Source organism: Ostrinia furnacalis, unplaced genomic scaffold, assembly GCF_004193835.3.
Source record: "Ostrinia furnacalis isolate ACB-3 unplaced genomic scaffold, ASM419383v2 OfSCF0322, whole genome shotgun sequence".
Classification (NCBI taxonomy): domain Eukaryota; kingdom Metazoa; phylum Arthropoda; class Insecta; order Lepidoptera; family Crambidae; genus Ostrinia; species Ostrinia furnacalis.
In genome coordinates this window covers 329,122-346,695 of record NW_021130561.1, presented here as the reverse complement: position 1 = coordinate 346,695, position 17,574 = coordinate 329,122, and the positions used below count along the sequence as shown (strand labels likewise).

General features: G+C 38.2%; 1 protein-coding gene across 1 annotated transcript in view; it reads right to left on the bottom strand.

Moving 5' to 3' along the window:
* Positions 1–434: 434 nt before the first annotated feature.
* Positions 435–17,574, bottom strand: part of LOC114360672 (neuroendocrine convertase 1) — a 33,027-nt gene continuing 15,887 nt past the window's right edge. The window contains exons 2-14 of the mRNA XM_028315435.1: positions 14,839–14,940; positions 13,697–13,885; positions 13,137–13,283; positions 7,777–7,878; positions 7,573–7,690; positions 6,401–6,519; positions 6,094–6,173; positions 5,676–5,808; positions 5,094–5,194; positions 4,182–4,274; positions 3,962–4,084; positions 2,929–3,089; positions 435–1,105 (exon numbers count right to left, since the gene is read on the bottom strand). Coding sequence (XP_028171236.1) covers positions 660–1,105; positions 2,929–3,089; positions 3,962–4,084; positions 4,182–4,274; positions 5,094–5,194; positions 5,676–5,808; positions 6,094–6,173; positions 6,401–6,519; positions 7,573–7,690; positions 7,777–7,878; positions 13,137–13,283; positions 13,697–13,885; positions 14,839–14,940 — 1,914 coding nt within the window. The 3' untranslated portion in view covers positions 435–659. The remainder of the gene's footprint in view (positions 1,106–2,928; positions 3,090–3,961; positions 4,085–4,181; positions 4,275–5,093; positions 5,195–5,675; positions 5,809–6,093; positions 6,174–6,400; positions 6,520–7,572; positions 7,691–7,776; positions 7,879–13,136; positions 13,284–13,696; positions 13,886–14,838; positions 14,941–17,574) is intronic.

Sequence of the window (17,574 nt, the reverse complement as noted above, 5' to 3'; positions counted from 1 at the left end):
GACTTTCATTTGCAATATATCTGAGAGGACTAGGAACACATAAGCGAAGAAGAGGTTCTACCTGTGGTTCTACTGAAATTATAGGAAGGATTGGTCAACAGCTGTGTTGGGTGACTGATCGGTCATGCAGTCGAACTATGACGTAAATATGAGTCTCTTCTACCAGGGGTACATAGATCACAGGTACCTCGATGTTTTCTTGTCTGAGTGATTACGTAGTACGCGCGGCTGGCGGCCTACGTAATTCATTCAGTATAATAATTATGCTGCAATGTCAGTTAGCATAGTATAGTACATTCTTATGATAGTTCAGCCATTCGGGAGCGGCAGCTGACTAAACTAAACCATATTAATTTAATAAAAACTTTTTGATGGCGTTTTTAGTCATCAAAATCGAGTCTCATGTAATGTCCATCTAAAAATGAAACGGGCGTTCTATGAATAAACTTTGCTGAATTTTATTTTTATCACAATGTTGCACACAAGATAATAATTTTGATTACAGGATTTACAAGGCATGATGACTGGCTGTAGTTAATACTGATATGTTTTAATTAAATAAGTTTCAGAAGCATTTCACTAATAATCTTATCACACTTATTAAATAGAGATCACAATGTCACATAAATAAATCTAAATACATTATTATGTTACATAATTTACAATCCTGGAGATCTATTGTACACCATGCCGTGGTGGATTCTCTGCAGTTCCTGTTCAACCTCTGCTAGTATTGTGGGATCTATGTCGTTCATGTTCACTTCCTCGGTGTTATGCTGTTCTGGTACATTGACCACGTTGTTATCATCGGAATTCGAGTTTTCAAATACGTCGTCGAAGTAGTCGGACACCTCTTGGTAGTTGCTGTGCGAGTATTTTCTTGGCCCGTATTTCATGTGCTCCGGCATATCATGAGTTCCATGAACGACAAGACAAATCGGTCCTATTTCTCCACTATTTTGTTCATCAGTTTCGTCTTGGATATGCACTTTCCATACACCATTAGAATTCTCACCCCACGTAGCGACCGAAGTAAGCGGCCAGTTGACAAACCCGTTGGTGGACGTGTCTTTAGCTCGCGAGCTCAAAAGCTGTACTCTGGTTCCTGTGAATAAAAGAACAACCAACACTTTTGTAATATAACCGTTAATGCCACACAAGCGCGTGAGGCGTTTACTGTAAACCTATGTATTGTGTTACCAAAAATATACACTCGCGAGCAAAAGTATGGAATCACTTACATGAAGTTGTTTCCACGCGATCTTGTGTACTAACGAATTTGTTAGTAACAAAAAAGTAGCACCATTTTAAAGATTAAACTTTTAACTTTAAATTGATACCAAATTCATTTAAATCACACCGGTATTTAAAAAGATATCCCGGCTGATGTGAAGAAGTAAGAAAAAAGACATGTACCAACTGTTTGATACGTCGCGAGTTGCGGCCTATTTACCCCCTATAAAAGCACGTGTTTTCGGATTTTTGCGTTCACACGTTGATCCATACACATCTCGGCTACTTATGACACTTTACCTGGGATTCTACACCTACAGAAGCAACACAAATCGTTGCACTGTTGCAAGAAGGGCTCATCCAGCGGGCTGTCGCACGTCAGCTCCACATAAGCCAGTCCTGGGTTTCGAAAGTTTTAAGACGCTTTTGGGAGACTGGTGGCTTTATCCCGAGACCAAGTTCTGAACAGCGCCGGTGCACATCGCAGAACGATGACCGTTTTTTCATGTCAACCTCTCTATGAAATAATAGTATTTATCTCAAGATCTAGAGTCAATTTGACAAATCTAATATTTTTCTAGTATTCAGCACACTAGTCGCATACAGGATTGACTCTAAACTACCATGCCGCAAAATGACTGTTCCCCAGTGCTATTGCTCCAAATAGCTAGTTCTAACAATACGTACCATAATTTTTTGTTGGCCGGCACTTTTAGAAAAGGCCCAAAAAGAATGATGTCCTTTTTATAAACTTGGCTTCACACGTTTGGGCCACAGCACTGTGGGCCCGGCAGAGGTCAAAAGTCAAAAAAATCAGTTGTCTATTAATCTTTTTTTATTTACGCAGATAGGTAATTAAAAACCTCTAGTTTTAGAAAATATTAAAGTACCAACATGTTTCTTAACAAATTGGTTCTTTTACGAGTCAGAAGTTATTGCTTGCAAGCCTAAGGACGGTTGCTGTCAGCGCGTCCTAAGTTTATTGCTTTGTTTACATAAAGTTTTGTTTATGAATTNCCCTCTGCGATGTGAACCGACAATGTTTAGAACTTGGTCTCGGGATAAAGCCACCAGTCTCCTGAAAGCGTCTTAAAACTTTCGAAACCCAGGACTGGCTTATGTGGAGCTGATGTGCGACAGCCCGCTGGCTGAGCCCTTCTTGCAATAGTGCAACGATTTGTGCTGCTTCTGAAGGTGTAGAATCCCAGGTAAAGTGTCAAAAGAAGCGGAGATGTGTATGGATCAACGTGTGAAAGCAAAAATCTGAAAACACTTGCTTTTATGGGGGGTAAATAGGCCGCAACTCGCGACGTATCAAACAGTTGATACATGTCTTTTTCCTTACTTATTCATATTAGGCGGGATATCTTTTTAAATACTGATGTGATTTAAATGAATTTGATATCAATTTAAAGTTAAAAGTTTAATCTTTAAAATGGTGCTACTTTTTTTGTTACTATCAAATTGGTTAGTACACAAGATCGCGTGGAAACAACTTCATGTAAGTGATTCCATACTTTTGCTCGCAAGTGTAGTAACAAATGAAAAAGTTGAAATGTCTGTGTCTGTCAGTCAGTGCGTCTGTGGCGGTCGGCCGTAGTAGCCGATAACAATATTTTTTTCGGCTAAAAGCCGTCTTCCAGACGTAACCAACTTAGCAAAAGTACTAGGATAACATATCAAGCGAGAGGTTACCTTGAGGCGAAGTGATGTAAATCTGTAACGCCCCTCGTCGATTGTAGCGAACGTTTACTATCAACTCGACGTGCTCGATGTAATTTACTTCACAACTGTTGATATTTATTGGTATCTCTACAATTTCCCCTGAACTTATACGGCCCTCGCCTTGTTGCAACCTAAAAGAAATACGTATATTGAATTCTTAATTCTGTAGTAGAAACAAAACAGTATTTTAAACATCTATACTGGCAAATCAATAATGACCGTGACCGTGATCCACTCCGATGTTTCGGTCGAAACTGAACGTACAATTACTAGGCAACCATAAACTCTTGGATATAATTTCGTACAACAGTCAACAACAATGTATGTAAAATAAACTTCTTTGCATAATCCTTAATTGACTACATAGTAATTTATTATTTGTACTAGATGATACCAGTAGTGCGAGTAATAACAACAGTAATATTATTATAAGGACGAGGAAGTAGGTATGTAATTTGATACGTTTTGAGTAAAACTGTCGGTCCTCACTCCTCAGTAAATAAATAAATGATATTTATTACGTTACTTACTACTAGAAAAAACTAAAAACGTTAAGTTTAGTATTTAACATGTTTTTCTAGACACTAGATTAAAACGCGAGTAAATAACATCCAAATTAGTCGGAACTTGGGATTGGTGTTGTTAGATTTTTGGACAGCTGGCCTATGAACCAAGATTAAAATCTTATCGTCGCTTATCGTGTGAAATCGATAAAATGCCACGATAAAACGAATATAATGGCACGCATCCTAGGCTAGCAGGAACTCAAGAGAATAATCTGACAACTATGATGGTGGTGACTGGTGTGGTTAATAGAATGCCTCGCGTCCAGCATACCAGGCAGAACGGAGTAAAATACTAGGAGCACACGAGCTATTAAGAATTGGTACCTGCGTTTCTAATAGCAACCACACGACGCAAACGTTTTTGTTTTTTTGTTTGACCTTTTTCTATCACGTTACATAGATGACAGACGTTCGAGTCACCAGGGGCGCATACTTACGGAGAAGCTTCGATCCGGCACACGGATTTCTCTGGAACAGTCGTCCAGTTCAGTGCTGTCAACACAAGGGCCGCAGCATTCATTAAACCGAAGCCGAATCGGACATCAAATCGAAGGCCGACCCTGAAAATTACCGTTCATTAAAAAAAAAATTAATTAAAAAGTTTTTATTCATCTTTTTAGAAAAGATTACACCGAGAAAATGTAGTAATTCACCTACCCATTTTCTTGCCATCCTGGGTTTGCAGACAACGGGGCATACTCTGATGTCCACACTATTAGATGTTGAACATCTCTCCATGTTAGATTTGGACTGAAATATCGTAAGTGCTCTATTAATTTTTACTAGCATAACCATGAAGTGCAGTAACTGTCCTACGGAAACTATTCTAATGTCGAGTACCTATACAATTTTCAATAATATCTGGCTTACCAACACATAGTGCAATTATTTTTTATTAAAAAGGCTACTTCAATTAAAAATAAATCTCTAAGCCAAAGGAAGGAAAACAGAAAAAAAGTTACATCTAAAAACAAAAAGCAAACAAGCGCCACCACCACCATGCCAGCGCCAGAGGTATCGTATAGTTCCAAAATACTGAACTGTCCTATGCATGACATTGACAGTGGGGCGCCACCGTCAATACCGGATCGCTGGTTCCGATTTTTATCATGTTGGAAACCATATAGTTGAACGATGGTAGCGCCCCCCTGTCATTGAGTTTGGTGGGACAGTTCAGCGTGGGTCATCTTATATCGTATTCATTTGACAGTTCTAATCGTACGTTTTGAACTGTAACGCCCGATTCCCATATTCAATCCTTGTCCAAATCCGGATTACAACTGTCAAATTGAATTCAGTTTTAGATTATATTTCCAAAATTTTCGATGCATTTACACTTTAATATTGTTTAAACAATATAAAAATGTAAAAACATCAAAAACCGCAGTTATTTTGGCCAAAAACATATTAAAATTTGACAGTTGACAATCCAAATCCGTATAATTTAGATTAGGATTGAATATAGAAATCCAGCATAAATGAATACGATTGCTTTACACAATCGCACCTCTGAGACAAACAGAGCGTACCGAACAAAGTACTAGGCGTGCAGAAAACGGAGGAGCTTACTTCGCGTGTAGCGCGAGGGCGATGATACCGGCTGCGAGGGGGGCGGCCGCCGACGTGCCTGTGTGCCCTAGTGTGCACGAGTCCCCCGTGTCTGTGGTAGCCTGAGACAGAAACATAATGCCATCACCCTCTAACATACTTTCCAGTGTGTGCGTTCAAACAGATGCGCTTGTGTGAAGTACCAGAAGCACAGAACGTCGCATTGGACTCCTCCTACTCTAAATTATTCTGAGACAGAAATATGTTGCTGTCACCTTCTAAGATTTTCTAGTGTGTGTATGTTCCGTTTTCAATTTTTGTGCTTGTGTGAAGTACCAGAAGCACAGAACGACGCATTGGATACCTCCTACTCACGCTCGCGAGCTTACTTCATAGTAGGTATTTATTCTGTACTTGCTTGGATCTCATGGACGAATAAAATAAGTTTGTGAAATATCAAGCAAAATGTAATTTAATCATCAACTTTGTCGATTGTCTAAGATCACAAATTATTGTTGTTTATCATGAACTTCAGTTTTTAGACGTTAATTACTTTCTAAAATCTACTACTGTATGTTGGAAAGTAAAAAAAACAATCCTTACAATTTTCTGGTCCTTATAAGCGCCTGAGGAGTAGGCAGTGGCGAGGGTTGAGGGGCAGATCTCTCCGTACCAAGGGAACAGCCCGTGCTGGGAAGCGCTCCCGATGGAAACCGTGTAGATGCTGGACGAATATCTGCCAGATACAAAAACAAAATTATTGTAGCGGAAAATTATTTCATACTTGCATGCAGCACTTTCTGGGTGAGAAGGACAAGAATTTGTAATGGACAAGCGGCCGCCCGCGCTTCGTAAAATCACGGTAATATTATCATAGTAAAATCCTTTCTTAGCGGATGCCTACGTCATAACATCTACCTGCATGCCAAATTTCAGCCCGATCCGTCCAGTGGTTCGGGCAGTGCTTTGATAGATCACTATGTCAGTCAGTCAGTCAGTAATGATGTTTAAAAGGACTCACCCATCACAGTTGCAGTTGTCTTTATTACCGCCACCGTTACCGTTGGCCCACACGTAAATTATGCCTTTACCACCACGACCCTGAAGAAAATGTAGCTAATTAATACAAGTAGGATTACAATGACTAGTATACGGATCATCTGTGTTACGAAATGAATCACGTTCAAGTAATCTCAAACTTATTCTCATTTGAGTAAGGTTTTAGCGAGCGTGTCCCTCCTCAACAGTGTAACTATCTCTACCAGGATACCAGAAACTGCAGTTGGTGGTCAGCAATGTGCATCCAAACAAGACGGGGTGGCGATTACCTTGGTGACGCCTCGTTCAAACGCCTCGTTGGCTAGGCGGCCGGGTCCCTCGACCGTGCGACCGTCGTCACTAGGGCCCCATGAAGCGCTGTAGATGTCCACTTTGTCCCACGCGTAACCTAGCAACCGATGAGATTAAACAATAACAAAACATCACAAGGTTAGAAAAATACAAAATTAAAATAGTATACAAAATTTAGTTAATGTAATTTAACTGATAGGGAAAAAGAACATTTAGGGCTGATTTTTCAATCGTCAGGTAACTTTTATTTGAAGAATAAACTTGTCGTTTTGACATATTTCCCATACTGAAACTGTCAATATGTCAAACTTATTCTTAGGTCAAAAGTTATCTGACGATAGCAAAATCAGCCCTTACAAGCCCAAAAATACAGACATTCCATATTCTCATGATAGACAGTTTTGTTGTTGTATGGCGCTTCATGCATAATGGAACAAGGCCGGTTTTTGTCGAATCGCGTTCGGTTAGCTGTTACGTCACATTTCTGCGAGAGTACCAGGGCACCATAAACGCAAAGATGCTGAGCATAGCATGGTCATTGTACTTGATGCGTAGGGAGGGCAAATCGAATCAACGGCATTAACACGGGCATTGAGGTTTCGGCAAGTTTGACCATGGTCATGGCCAATGGTCAGGAACATTTTTACAGTGATTTGTCTTCTTTATTGTTGTATTGGAATAATTTTATTTCTTTTGAAGAAACAAATAGACTTCCTGGATGTTTTTCGTATCTCATCTCATTGATTGCAGACGGTAAATCTTAAACACCACGTATGTCAGCACCGGGTAACATGGAAAGCATTGGTGGAGGCCTATGTTCAGCAGTGAACGTCCTATGGCTGAGATGATGATGATGATGATGTCAGCACTTGGAAGACATTGATTCTAGCACTCTGCGACTTGAAATGCCATATATTTTCACGCTTTTTGAGAAATTCTAGTGAACCGTACCTCTGACCGTACTGAACACAACGAAAGTCTGATGCCTGTGTAATTTTGAAAATAAAAGATTTCGTGCAAAAAGTCACCGATGAGCTGATGTGACCCAATGGCCAGTTGAAGAAGAAATTGTCATTCTATTCAACGACATTTTGAACTCAACATGGCGATCAAATGTACCAGGCGTGTAGAGGTTGCAAGGAGCCCTTACCGATCGCTTCGCCCTCCACTCTGTCGGTTATTCGGCCATCGAGCATCCGAACTCCACCCACTCGAGCGCCCCAGGCCACACCCACCCCACATTTCCTGTTATTCGCGGTCATCGCTATCTGTAAAATTGTACAACTTTTATCGAGGCAAAACGAGAAAAGATTTTTAAAAATTCCATCAGTTAATAAAAATAAATATTGATTACCTCGCCAGCGCACCTGGTACCATGAGAATTCCTGTTCAGTTTTTCATACCTAGGCAACGGATCAGAGTCGTTATCGTTGCAATCCCAACTTATTTCTGGATCCTATAAATGAGAAATTAACATTACAGTAAATTACCTATTTGGCATGATTGTGTGTATTGGCTTTAAGGTAACTGTGGCTGTGTGGAAGTTAAAAATATGATAAGATGATTGCGATGTTTAAATCACTCCTCAAAACTCGTGCACTCCCAGTACTCTCGTGGAGAATGGTTGAAATTTTCGAGCTCGGCATATCTCGGAATCCTCAGTGCAGTGAGGCTACGATTTTGAAGCAGCGAGTGATTTGTGTAGTGTGGCACGTAGTGGTTTTGGAAATTAAAATAAATACTCGTACAATTATGCCAGTAATTTCCTTAAACATAACTTTTTTATTAAAAAAAATACTTTTAAATATTTTTTTTAGTAAAATAATTTATTTTATATTTTATTAAATTTTTTTTACCACCTCATTAATAATTGTAGAACTGCTTAGAATGAGATTTCTTACCGACCAACAGATTTGTTTACTGCCCACACGAACTAACTTAATTTTGTATTTTTTTATGGCACATCTGATTTTAATAAATATTTTTATTAATTACCGTTATCTTGCTGCTTGGGGCTTGCCAAAAATCAAGTATTAAGATAAACCTCACCCACCCATGCCCCATGTATCCACACAAATTCAAAATAATAATAAAATTCAACAACAACGTGCAGATGAGTCGTTTTACCACGAAAATTTCAACCATGCTCCGCGAAAGTACTAGGGTTATATGAACGTAAGGAGTCAGGTCTGTCTGTTAGTTGTACAATGCAGCCAGTTTTGCCAATACATTCAGCTTAGAAAGGCTTAGAAGCGTTGCTATAATAGTGTTGTTACAAATACCTATTACTAGACCAAGATAAAAACACTTTTCACCACGGACATTACAAGTACAATGAAATAAATTATTTAACTATCGATCTTGCATCTTATTAATCAGGTCAACTAAAGATTGTCAAAAGTTCAGTCATTCTGCGAAGGAAAAAAAAAATTAAGATTTACCAGTCGATAAAAAGTAACATGTTAGCGTAACGTCCGTGGTAACGTAATGGAACTCAGTGACAAAGATTTCAGTTATCCTTCACAGGTCTCTACCAGGATAACATAAGCATACAGAAGTAGATTAACAGCGGCAACAGCGGTAAATCTGTAAGTAATCCAGTAAAACCAGTCTCATTCATTATGCTGCACACAGCAGAGTAGGTAGGTACTTACTACTTATACAAGACGTATTTCGACAAATTGCGCAGATAAGTTATAATATTGTTATAAGTATACTTTAGCGTAAGTATACGTACGTAGTAATGACGTGATAAAAATATCGACTAAATTCTTTTTTTTTTATCTGTAAAAAAATGTATTTCATCGAACAAATGAATATTCAATAACTAATTTATTGCGAATTCAGTCAGCTCAATAAAAATAGCATACCACCCAAGAGGCCACAAGTCTGGAACGAGAGAGCCGATTGCAAAAACACGCCTAGCGTGTTGTCAGCACTGGCGAGTCATTTTAGCACAAAATAACACGAGAAATACCAGGATCGCATGGGTTTGAAGGAGATTAATGGAGGCGACATCACTACTCGGATGAATTTACCATTGGTAGGTGGTGTTTTTTAAACCGCTTGCAAAAAATATGACGAAATAAAAACCCACGAACGATCTTTCAATCCTCTCTGCTGGCTCTTGCTTGTACTTGTACGAGCATTCCAACTTCCTTGGATAGTGCATACCACCTCTACCACAGTACCACTTCTGTCACTCCACCACACACGCTTTGCGTGTTGTCCGCGCAGTTGGAACGTTTTAATACAAAATACCACGAAAACTACCAGGACGGCATGAGTTCCAAAGAGCTTCAATACTCCCCGCGTGTGTACTCTGTATTCGTGACGGTGAATGACGAATCACAACATGAATAACAAACGCACACATGCATCACGAAGGTCGGTCACATTTCATAAACTTTTTTGTATTGTTAATGATGTGGTTTCTCCCATGAGGTCTAAAATAAATAATATATTTTCTAAAACCATAAATCACATTAATATAATTATTATTATGGTTTTAGAAAAAATATCATAACATCATAATAACTTGTATTGTTTATTATTTTGTGCAGAAATTATAAATAAGCATATTTATGGAGCATTAAATTGAATAATAAAATATATTTTTTAATACTTTTGTTAGCATTTTTATTATTTATTTACCTAATATTTTGTTATTCACATAAGATTGGATTAATTCAGTCAAGTCGTCGTGTGTTTGATTCTCTGGCGCACAGTTGAGTCTTGAGTCGTTTTGGCACAAAATATCGCGAAAAATACCAGGATATAAGAAGTTTTCAAGAAGCTACTTCGTTCATCCGAACCAATTTATGTAGCATGACGTCATTATCATCATACGTATTATATTATTGTCTGTGATTATACGCAGCTACACAATAAAATTAATAATATGACATTCTTTATTCGATTCCTTAGCTATGGTTCTGTGTGATTAATGAGTCTAAATACTAATTTGTTACGGTAAAGGTAACCTATGACAAGGCAGAAGGCAAAATGGTACAAATGTGGAATTGAGCAGCGTAAAGCCGCAGGCGACGAGATGCATAAGCCAAACTTTCCATTTCAAAAGTGAGTCAAGCACATCAGATCTCATAGAAAATAACCTTNATAACTTCAGTGATAAGCTTGATGCGTAGTATCGTCAACATGATTTTAGTGTGATTTTTATGGAATTTAGACCAGCAGCAGCTGCTGTACCACAGATTACCTAGTAGCACTACGAGGAAGTCGTTCAAAAAACAATATAATCACTAATGTTATAAATCCGGTCATTTTTACAAGATTTTGAACCCATAAAACTAAATCTTAAAAAGGAACGCACCACAAATCAAAATTATTATAGTTTTTATTCACAAAACAAATCTCGCTTCCCGGTCGCGGCCGCCTGCCTCCACAAAACACGCTTTGCGTGTTATCCGCACAGTTGGATCCTTTTAACACAAAATACCACCAAATGTACCAGGACATCATAAGTTTGAAGAGCTTTACGGCTCATTCCGGGCGGAGTTCGAACAGGAAAATCGCGCGAACTGGTTTAATGACATCACAATTATTAAAGTAATTAAACTGATCGAAGGATCTATTTTGGTATTAAAGCAATTTGTAAGACTCAAGTTTAAAGGGGGTTTAAAATCAAGTTTGGACCTTACCACAAAAATATGGAACATTATGGAAAACTAACTGTTCAATGTTTTTGTGGTAAATCCCTGAATCCTATGTCTGAAACCCTTTTTTTTTCGATCATTGTTACAGTAAGTGCATTTATTATTACTTTATAAGACTTTTGCATGATTCCGTCAATCCAAAACAAAAGAAACATCCGAAACTTCGGCCGAAATACGAAGCTCGTTCGTTTCAGAGTAGCGCCCTCCGTCGGACGTATCGATCGTTCTCCGCGAAAAGTACCAGCACGACATAAGCGCGACAGAGGTTGTTCGAAATGTTCGAATTTACTCCCTTGGGATGGGAAACATCGTTTAGTTCACATTGCCGGTCCTAGACGTTTTCATTCATGCAATATCTACTTATTGTAAAAAAAAGTAATTTATTATGAGTAGGTATGGATGAAGAAAAAATAAAGCATTTAATCGAAACTGTAAAAATTACAATAAATACTTATTTTGCACAAACTAACTACATGTTCATCTAAACTTTTTTCTATTTTACTCTCAGTTGTAATTAATGTCTCTCGTAGGGCTGATTTTTCAATCGTCGATATCTTTTAACTTAGATTTTATTTAACTGACTGAAGAATAAAGCTTGTCATTTTGCAATATAATATTTCCCATATTGAACTATCAATGTGTCAAAGTTATTCTTCAGTTAAAAGTTACGTATTCGCTGATTGAAAAATTAGCCCGTAGTAAACAAGATGTGTCTTTTAGCACAAAAATTGAAACCATATTCTACGAAGGGACTAGGATCTCATGAATGTAAAGAGCTTAAATGTACACAACTCGAAAGAGGCCAAAGTAACCGACTAATATTCACAAACAAATTAATTACAAGTACCGAGAGCTTCACAGACATTTAAATAATAATTTTGTCTATATTATGTGATATCCTAGGAGATTAGCGATAATGCCTGACTTTTTTTTTACAATAAACCAACAAAACAAATAAACGTTAACAATAAACCATTTCTTTACGGTTTTATCTTAGGTTTTATTTATTAAATTTATTTGGGTCAAATCTAATACTAAAAATGAATAGGTATATGTAATTAAAAACTAGTTTTCATGATTTAGCATTAAAATAAATTATGTATAAAATTATTAACTTCATTCCTATAATTTTGGTGTATCATAATATTTATGTTTTTCTCCTTCCACACTACTAAACCGAGTCAGTCGAGCAAGATGCGCCGTTGTTGCACGGAAATTTAAACCGTTCTATACGAAACAACCAGGAGAACATGAATTCAAGGAGTTTATCGGCGAAGCTTTGATAATAATACGAGCGAGACTGGCGAGACTGCATCGAGAAAGATCCGTCATTGTTCCACGAAAATTTCAAACGTTCTCTACCAAACAACCAGGAGAACACCGAGTTAAAGAGTTTGTCGTTGAAGCTTCGATAATAATAATTCGAGAACGCATCGAGAAAGATGTGTCGTTGTTCCACGAAAATTTAAAAGGTTCTCTACGAAACAACCAGGAGAACATAAAGTTAAAGAGTTTACAGTTGAAGCTTCAATGGGAGAGCAAGCCACGCCCCCAAAAGGTGGGCCAAAGTTGTCGATCTATGTACGCAACATTTACTAGGGCTACATAAAATGCATGACAATTTATTATTTGGTTATGCAAGAAGTAGAACGCGTTTTTTTGACTCAAAGGAGGAAAAAATTTAAGTAGGGCTGTTCCCATTACGAGTAACAGTTGTAGCACAGAATAATAATAAGTTGGTTGTAGCAGTAGTACTTATTATTATTATGTGTTTGTAGTAACAAAAAATAGCTAATCGAGTATATTTAGCAACAAAGCTACGCTGCATGCATCTCATTAATCACCATGACCTTTTTTTGCGTGCCTTTTCTGGGGTTCTGCTGCAGATGCAAATAGCCTTTTGTTTATCTTCTTAATTTTATGTAATGTTCTTGTAATCGTCACCACTCATTTTCTCACCCACTTCTTGGCAAGGTAATTTTTTATATCAAAACATACTAGCGTCCCTTCCACCTCCACCAGGGTATCATAAACTCACGTAGTTAGCGCGGAGGTCGGTGTGGTTGTGCTCGATGCCGTCGTCTAGCACGGAGACGCGGACGCCGGCACCGTTGATGCCGAGGGCGTAGACCGGTAGCACGTTCAAGTCCAGTCGGGGCAGGGAGCGGTCAGTGCGGGTATCTTGCTGAGGGTAGACAGAATTAATCGGTTAATAGTAAGGAGAACTTAATGCTATAAGGAATTCTCAATTGATTAACCATTGGGTTGAGCTGAAAAGAAATAGCTGACGTTAGCTCGTTGGTCTGGTTGAACTGTAATAACAGTAGATACATATTGGCATCAAGAAAACCGCAACGAATCGACTTCGTGACATGTTAACTCATGTTGGAAAAGGAAGGATGGGCATAGTTTAGATGAAATTCTTGTAAAGTCTTCAGTTTCTAAAAATTAAGATTTATGCTGAGTTTCCACCAAAGATGTGCCATGAAGATGAGGTGAGCGAGGATATGTAGCGAAGCTGTGATTGTACTAACTGAGGCGTGGTAAATGTAAAGATTTTATTGATTCTTTACAAACACAACCCCCAGCCTTACTCACCAAATACCATTCCTGGCTCCATAGCTCATCATTGAAGAGTGGCCTCCTGCTACATTCTGATCTTCTAGTTCTGACAGCCGTACCGTTCTCCAGTTCCAACCTCTTGACCCGGTGGACTGGTTCATCCGGGTCTGGCGTTGGGTACCGCTTCACGCGAGACTTGAGGAAAAGTTGTTCGGCCCATCTGATCTGTGATGCAAAATTAATGAATGGATAAAATAACAACGAAATTATTTAATTATTATTAATACGAGTACCTACGTACGAATAAATAGTAAAATTCCATTCTTAGTACTTTACATGGTCTAAAAACTTTTCATAACTACCTATTTGGTAGGGACGAGAGCGAGTTGTTCGACGAGTGCAAGATGTGTCGTTGTTCCACGAAAATGGAAACCATTCTCGACCAAACTACCAGGAGAACATAACATTATAGGAGCTTCAATACCGGCAGCCGGCGCGCGGCACGCCCCAAGCGGGCCAAAGTTGTCCACAAATGTACGCGAAATTGTACCAGGGCTACATGAAATTGAACGAGTCAGAACGACCTACGCTTGTTTCGCCGTAGTGTAAAATGGACAGATGTTAAACCACAGAATAAATAACTTGAACCGTTGGTCAACAAATTAAAATGCATACAAGTATAATAAAATTAGACCTATGATTTTACACATTGAATAGAAGAAGTAAAGATTCTTTTCTAAGATTTTTTTTTTCATGTAAAATAGAGCCCGAAAATAATTATGTTGTTGTTTGTAAATGTTTTAGAATTTGTTTGCGAGTCAGTCCTCAGTAAGCCTGTCTTAAAATTATTTCTTTCTTTACTGTTATTTTATTATTTTTTAATACAGTTTACGAGGTACATGCTAACCGTGAGTGGATGCACGGGAAAAATGTTAGTCTAATAATAATTTCCTGTGTCGTATGTTCACTACATCACACAAGCGCAAACACTATAATCATCTCATACAAAAAACGGAATGACCAAATTCAAGGCTGTTTTCCCCATTCGTCCGTTGCTAAGCAACGATAATGAGTCACGGAAAGAAGACCACGTGTATCCCAGCTAGAAGCTACCAGGAGAGCATGGGCCTACAGAGGTGTGTGGGGCAACATTAGACACTACACACGCAGGTTCTCACCCTCCTATCTTTGACGAGTGTGGATGTGTGCGAGCTGGGGGCGCGTCTCTGCTTCTCGTGTTCGTATTTCAAAAACGTGTATGTGTTCGGGAACGCGGCCACCTGGAAAAAACAAGGAATGTTAGCGTTTTTTTCTTTTTGTTATGGTGACGTCCTGCATTTTGCACTAATAGCCAGCCAGTGTCGTTATTTTTATGTTTTTTATTCTTTTACGGTATTCAAATATTGACGGTTTCTCTTGAGTTTCAGTAAAGTTGCCACTTTATTAGTAGACCTCACGCTCGCAGATTTCTTAAAATTAATGATTGTGGTTTGTGATCCACCATCATTTTCACATAAATATTTGGCTAAAAATAATTAATTTTAAAATAAAAAAGAACTAGGTAGGTACCTAACATGACACTTAGTCTTCACCTTCCCGTTGAGAAGTATAAAATGATGTTATGATGTTTTTTTTAATAGTTTGTTCTCTGTAGCTGTGCCTTATTAATAAATAAATAAATACATACAAGGATAAACGAAAGCATTCTACGTTCTGCTTTGGCAGGAAGCCAATACTGTTCCATACATTGCTGCTTCATAAATAAGTATTGGACAGTTCGTTCATACAAAACTGGCGATGTACACGGAGTGATATTTCTGTACATGTTAGTATAAAGGGAGGGTAAGTTATTTATAGAGGGTGTACTCCAAATCTGGCCACGGAGGGTAATGCGTGCAGTGTTGCTAACATGAATTGGTAACTAGCGTTTATATTTTTGGACAGTTTCTGAAACATTTATAACATTGATCTAAAAAAAAGAAAGCGACTTATCAATTTTAAAAACGATCAAACTAGTTGTCTGGCAGATAATGCTTTTGACATTCAGTTTTGTTCTTTCCACATTATTTTCCAAAGGTTTTAAAGGTATTTATGAAGACTTGTCATCGATGGAAGCGAAATGGTAAAAATAGAAACGATCACTGCGAATCCCTTTTGCATTTTCCTACTGCCCAAACTCCCGGAAACAAATGCTAATCAGCCAAATCTCACTGCTGTCACTATAATTGCGTTTTGTCCAGAATTCCCTCCTACGTGTTCATCGGTTCCTGGTAACCAGCGTCCAAAACAATGGGATGTAGGCGGCGCCCTAAGACAGTGCTGCTTTGGGCGGATTAAGGAATTAGAAGGTGGAGGTAGATACTTCAGCACGAGCCCACAACAACAAGTAATAAGAGTTTCATTAGGAGAAACTGTTTAAATCCTTATCTGGCATTTAATGGTGTTTTGTTCTTCTTCTTAATTAATATTGGAACCGTTACTTTAATTTTTATGCCAATATAACGCGCGGGGTGTCGAGGGATTTACAAACTTTTGGTAACGCCTTGTTCGAATCAATACTTAAAATGCTCGTTTGTAGATGCTTGCCTAAATATTATGATAGGCGTTTTTAACCAAACAAAATAAAATAGAAAACCTTATTTTCTCTTTTAACTAGTTATATTATATTAAAACAATATAGTAACTTAACTTTTACAAATCAATGATGCTCCTCGTAATTCAAGTTTGAAATCGTAGCATTCGTAGCGTAGGGTAAATCAAACTCTTGTCATGTTTAATAAGGTTTTCAGTGGTAACCACTTATTTATGAATGTGCAAAAGAATAAAGCAATAGACTACTGGGGGAGGTAACTAGCCCAAGATTTTTTAATTTTAAGCTTTTTAATTAAAAAAAAAACAAATTCAGCCTTTAGCGATGAGTTTTTTCTTTCGACCTTTAGCTGACATTGCTGACATTCATGTCATGAAATGGATGCCGTCATGTGATGTCCCGGGCGCTCCTAAGTACCAGGAGCGCATAAACGGCAGCTAGTAGACTCACACATGGGGCACACACACGTAGTGATGTCCCCATCAAATCGGTAATTTTCAATACCCGTTTAGATGACCCAATAACAAGATGGGACGATTTTGTCTAACGTCAAATGTATTACTGGAATATTTGTCCATGGTTAATATTCATAAAATCAACGTGTAACTTGGGGTGGAAACTTTCTATTGAAAACAGTTGAAACAATATTCGGTTCTCCTGATAAACAAAACTGCTTACTACAAAATTTTCCATTCCCAACAAATAAAATCCGGATTTTTACAAAAAGTTTGAACAGAGAGGAAAGCTTTTTTAATTTCCAGAAAATATTAATCCAATGCGTTATTCTCTGACATATTTAAATGCAGCAAGGCTGTAATGTGTCTGTTGTTAAGCGCAAAAGCAACTACAAACCGGTATTACCGGTATATCGGTATAATTCCCTAATCTCCCAAAATTTTCAGGCTCATCACTAGCGATTAGCACACATGAACGCCATGTTTACGGGGCGTGGCTGGCGCGGCTGCAGACAGCCGATACTTTTTGCTTTCTAATCGCTCGCACACATCGGCCCTTATCGTAGCACATAGCAAGCACTATAGCAAGTGTGCATGCGATGAGTGAACCATGTGTGGCGTGGCATAGAGGTGTGAACAATGTCACCATTTCGTTGACTATCCGAGCCTCGTATGGAGCGCGTATTTCATTGACGATAATTTAAAATACCGGTTGGTGGATAAAGAAATTACAACTAATAAAAGTGCTTTCGATAAAAATATCATGACTGTACTTAATGTGAATTTCAACAATTCGTTTTCTTTAAGATATCTCATAAAATTTCAATGTGAGCTTAATGAGGTAAATCATTAACCACCTGACTAGATTC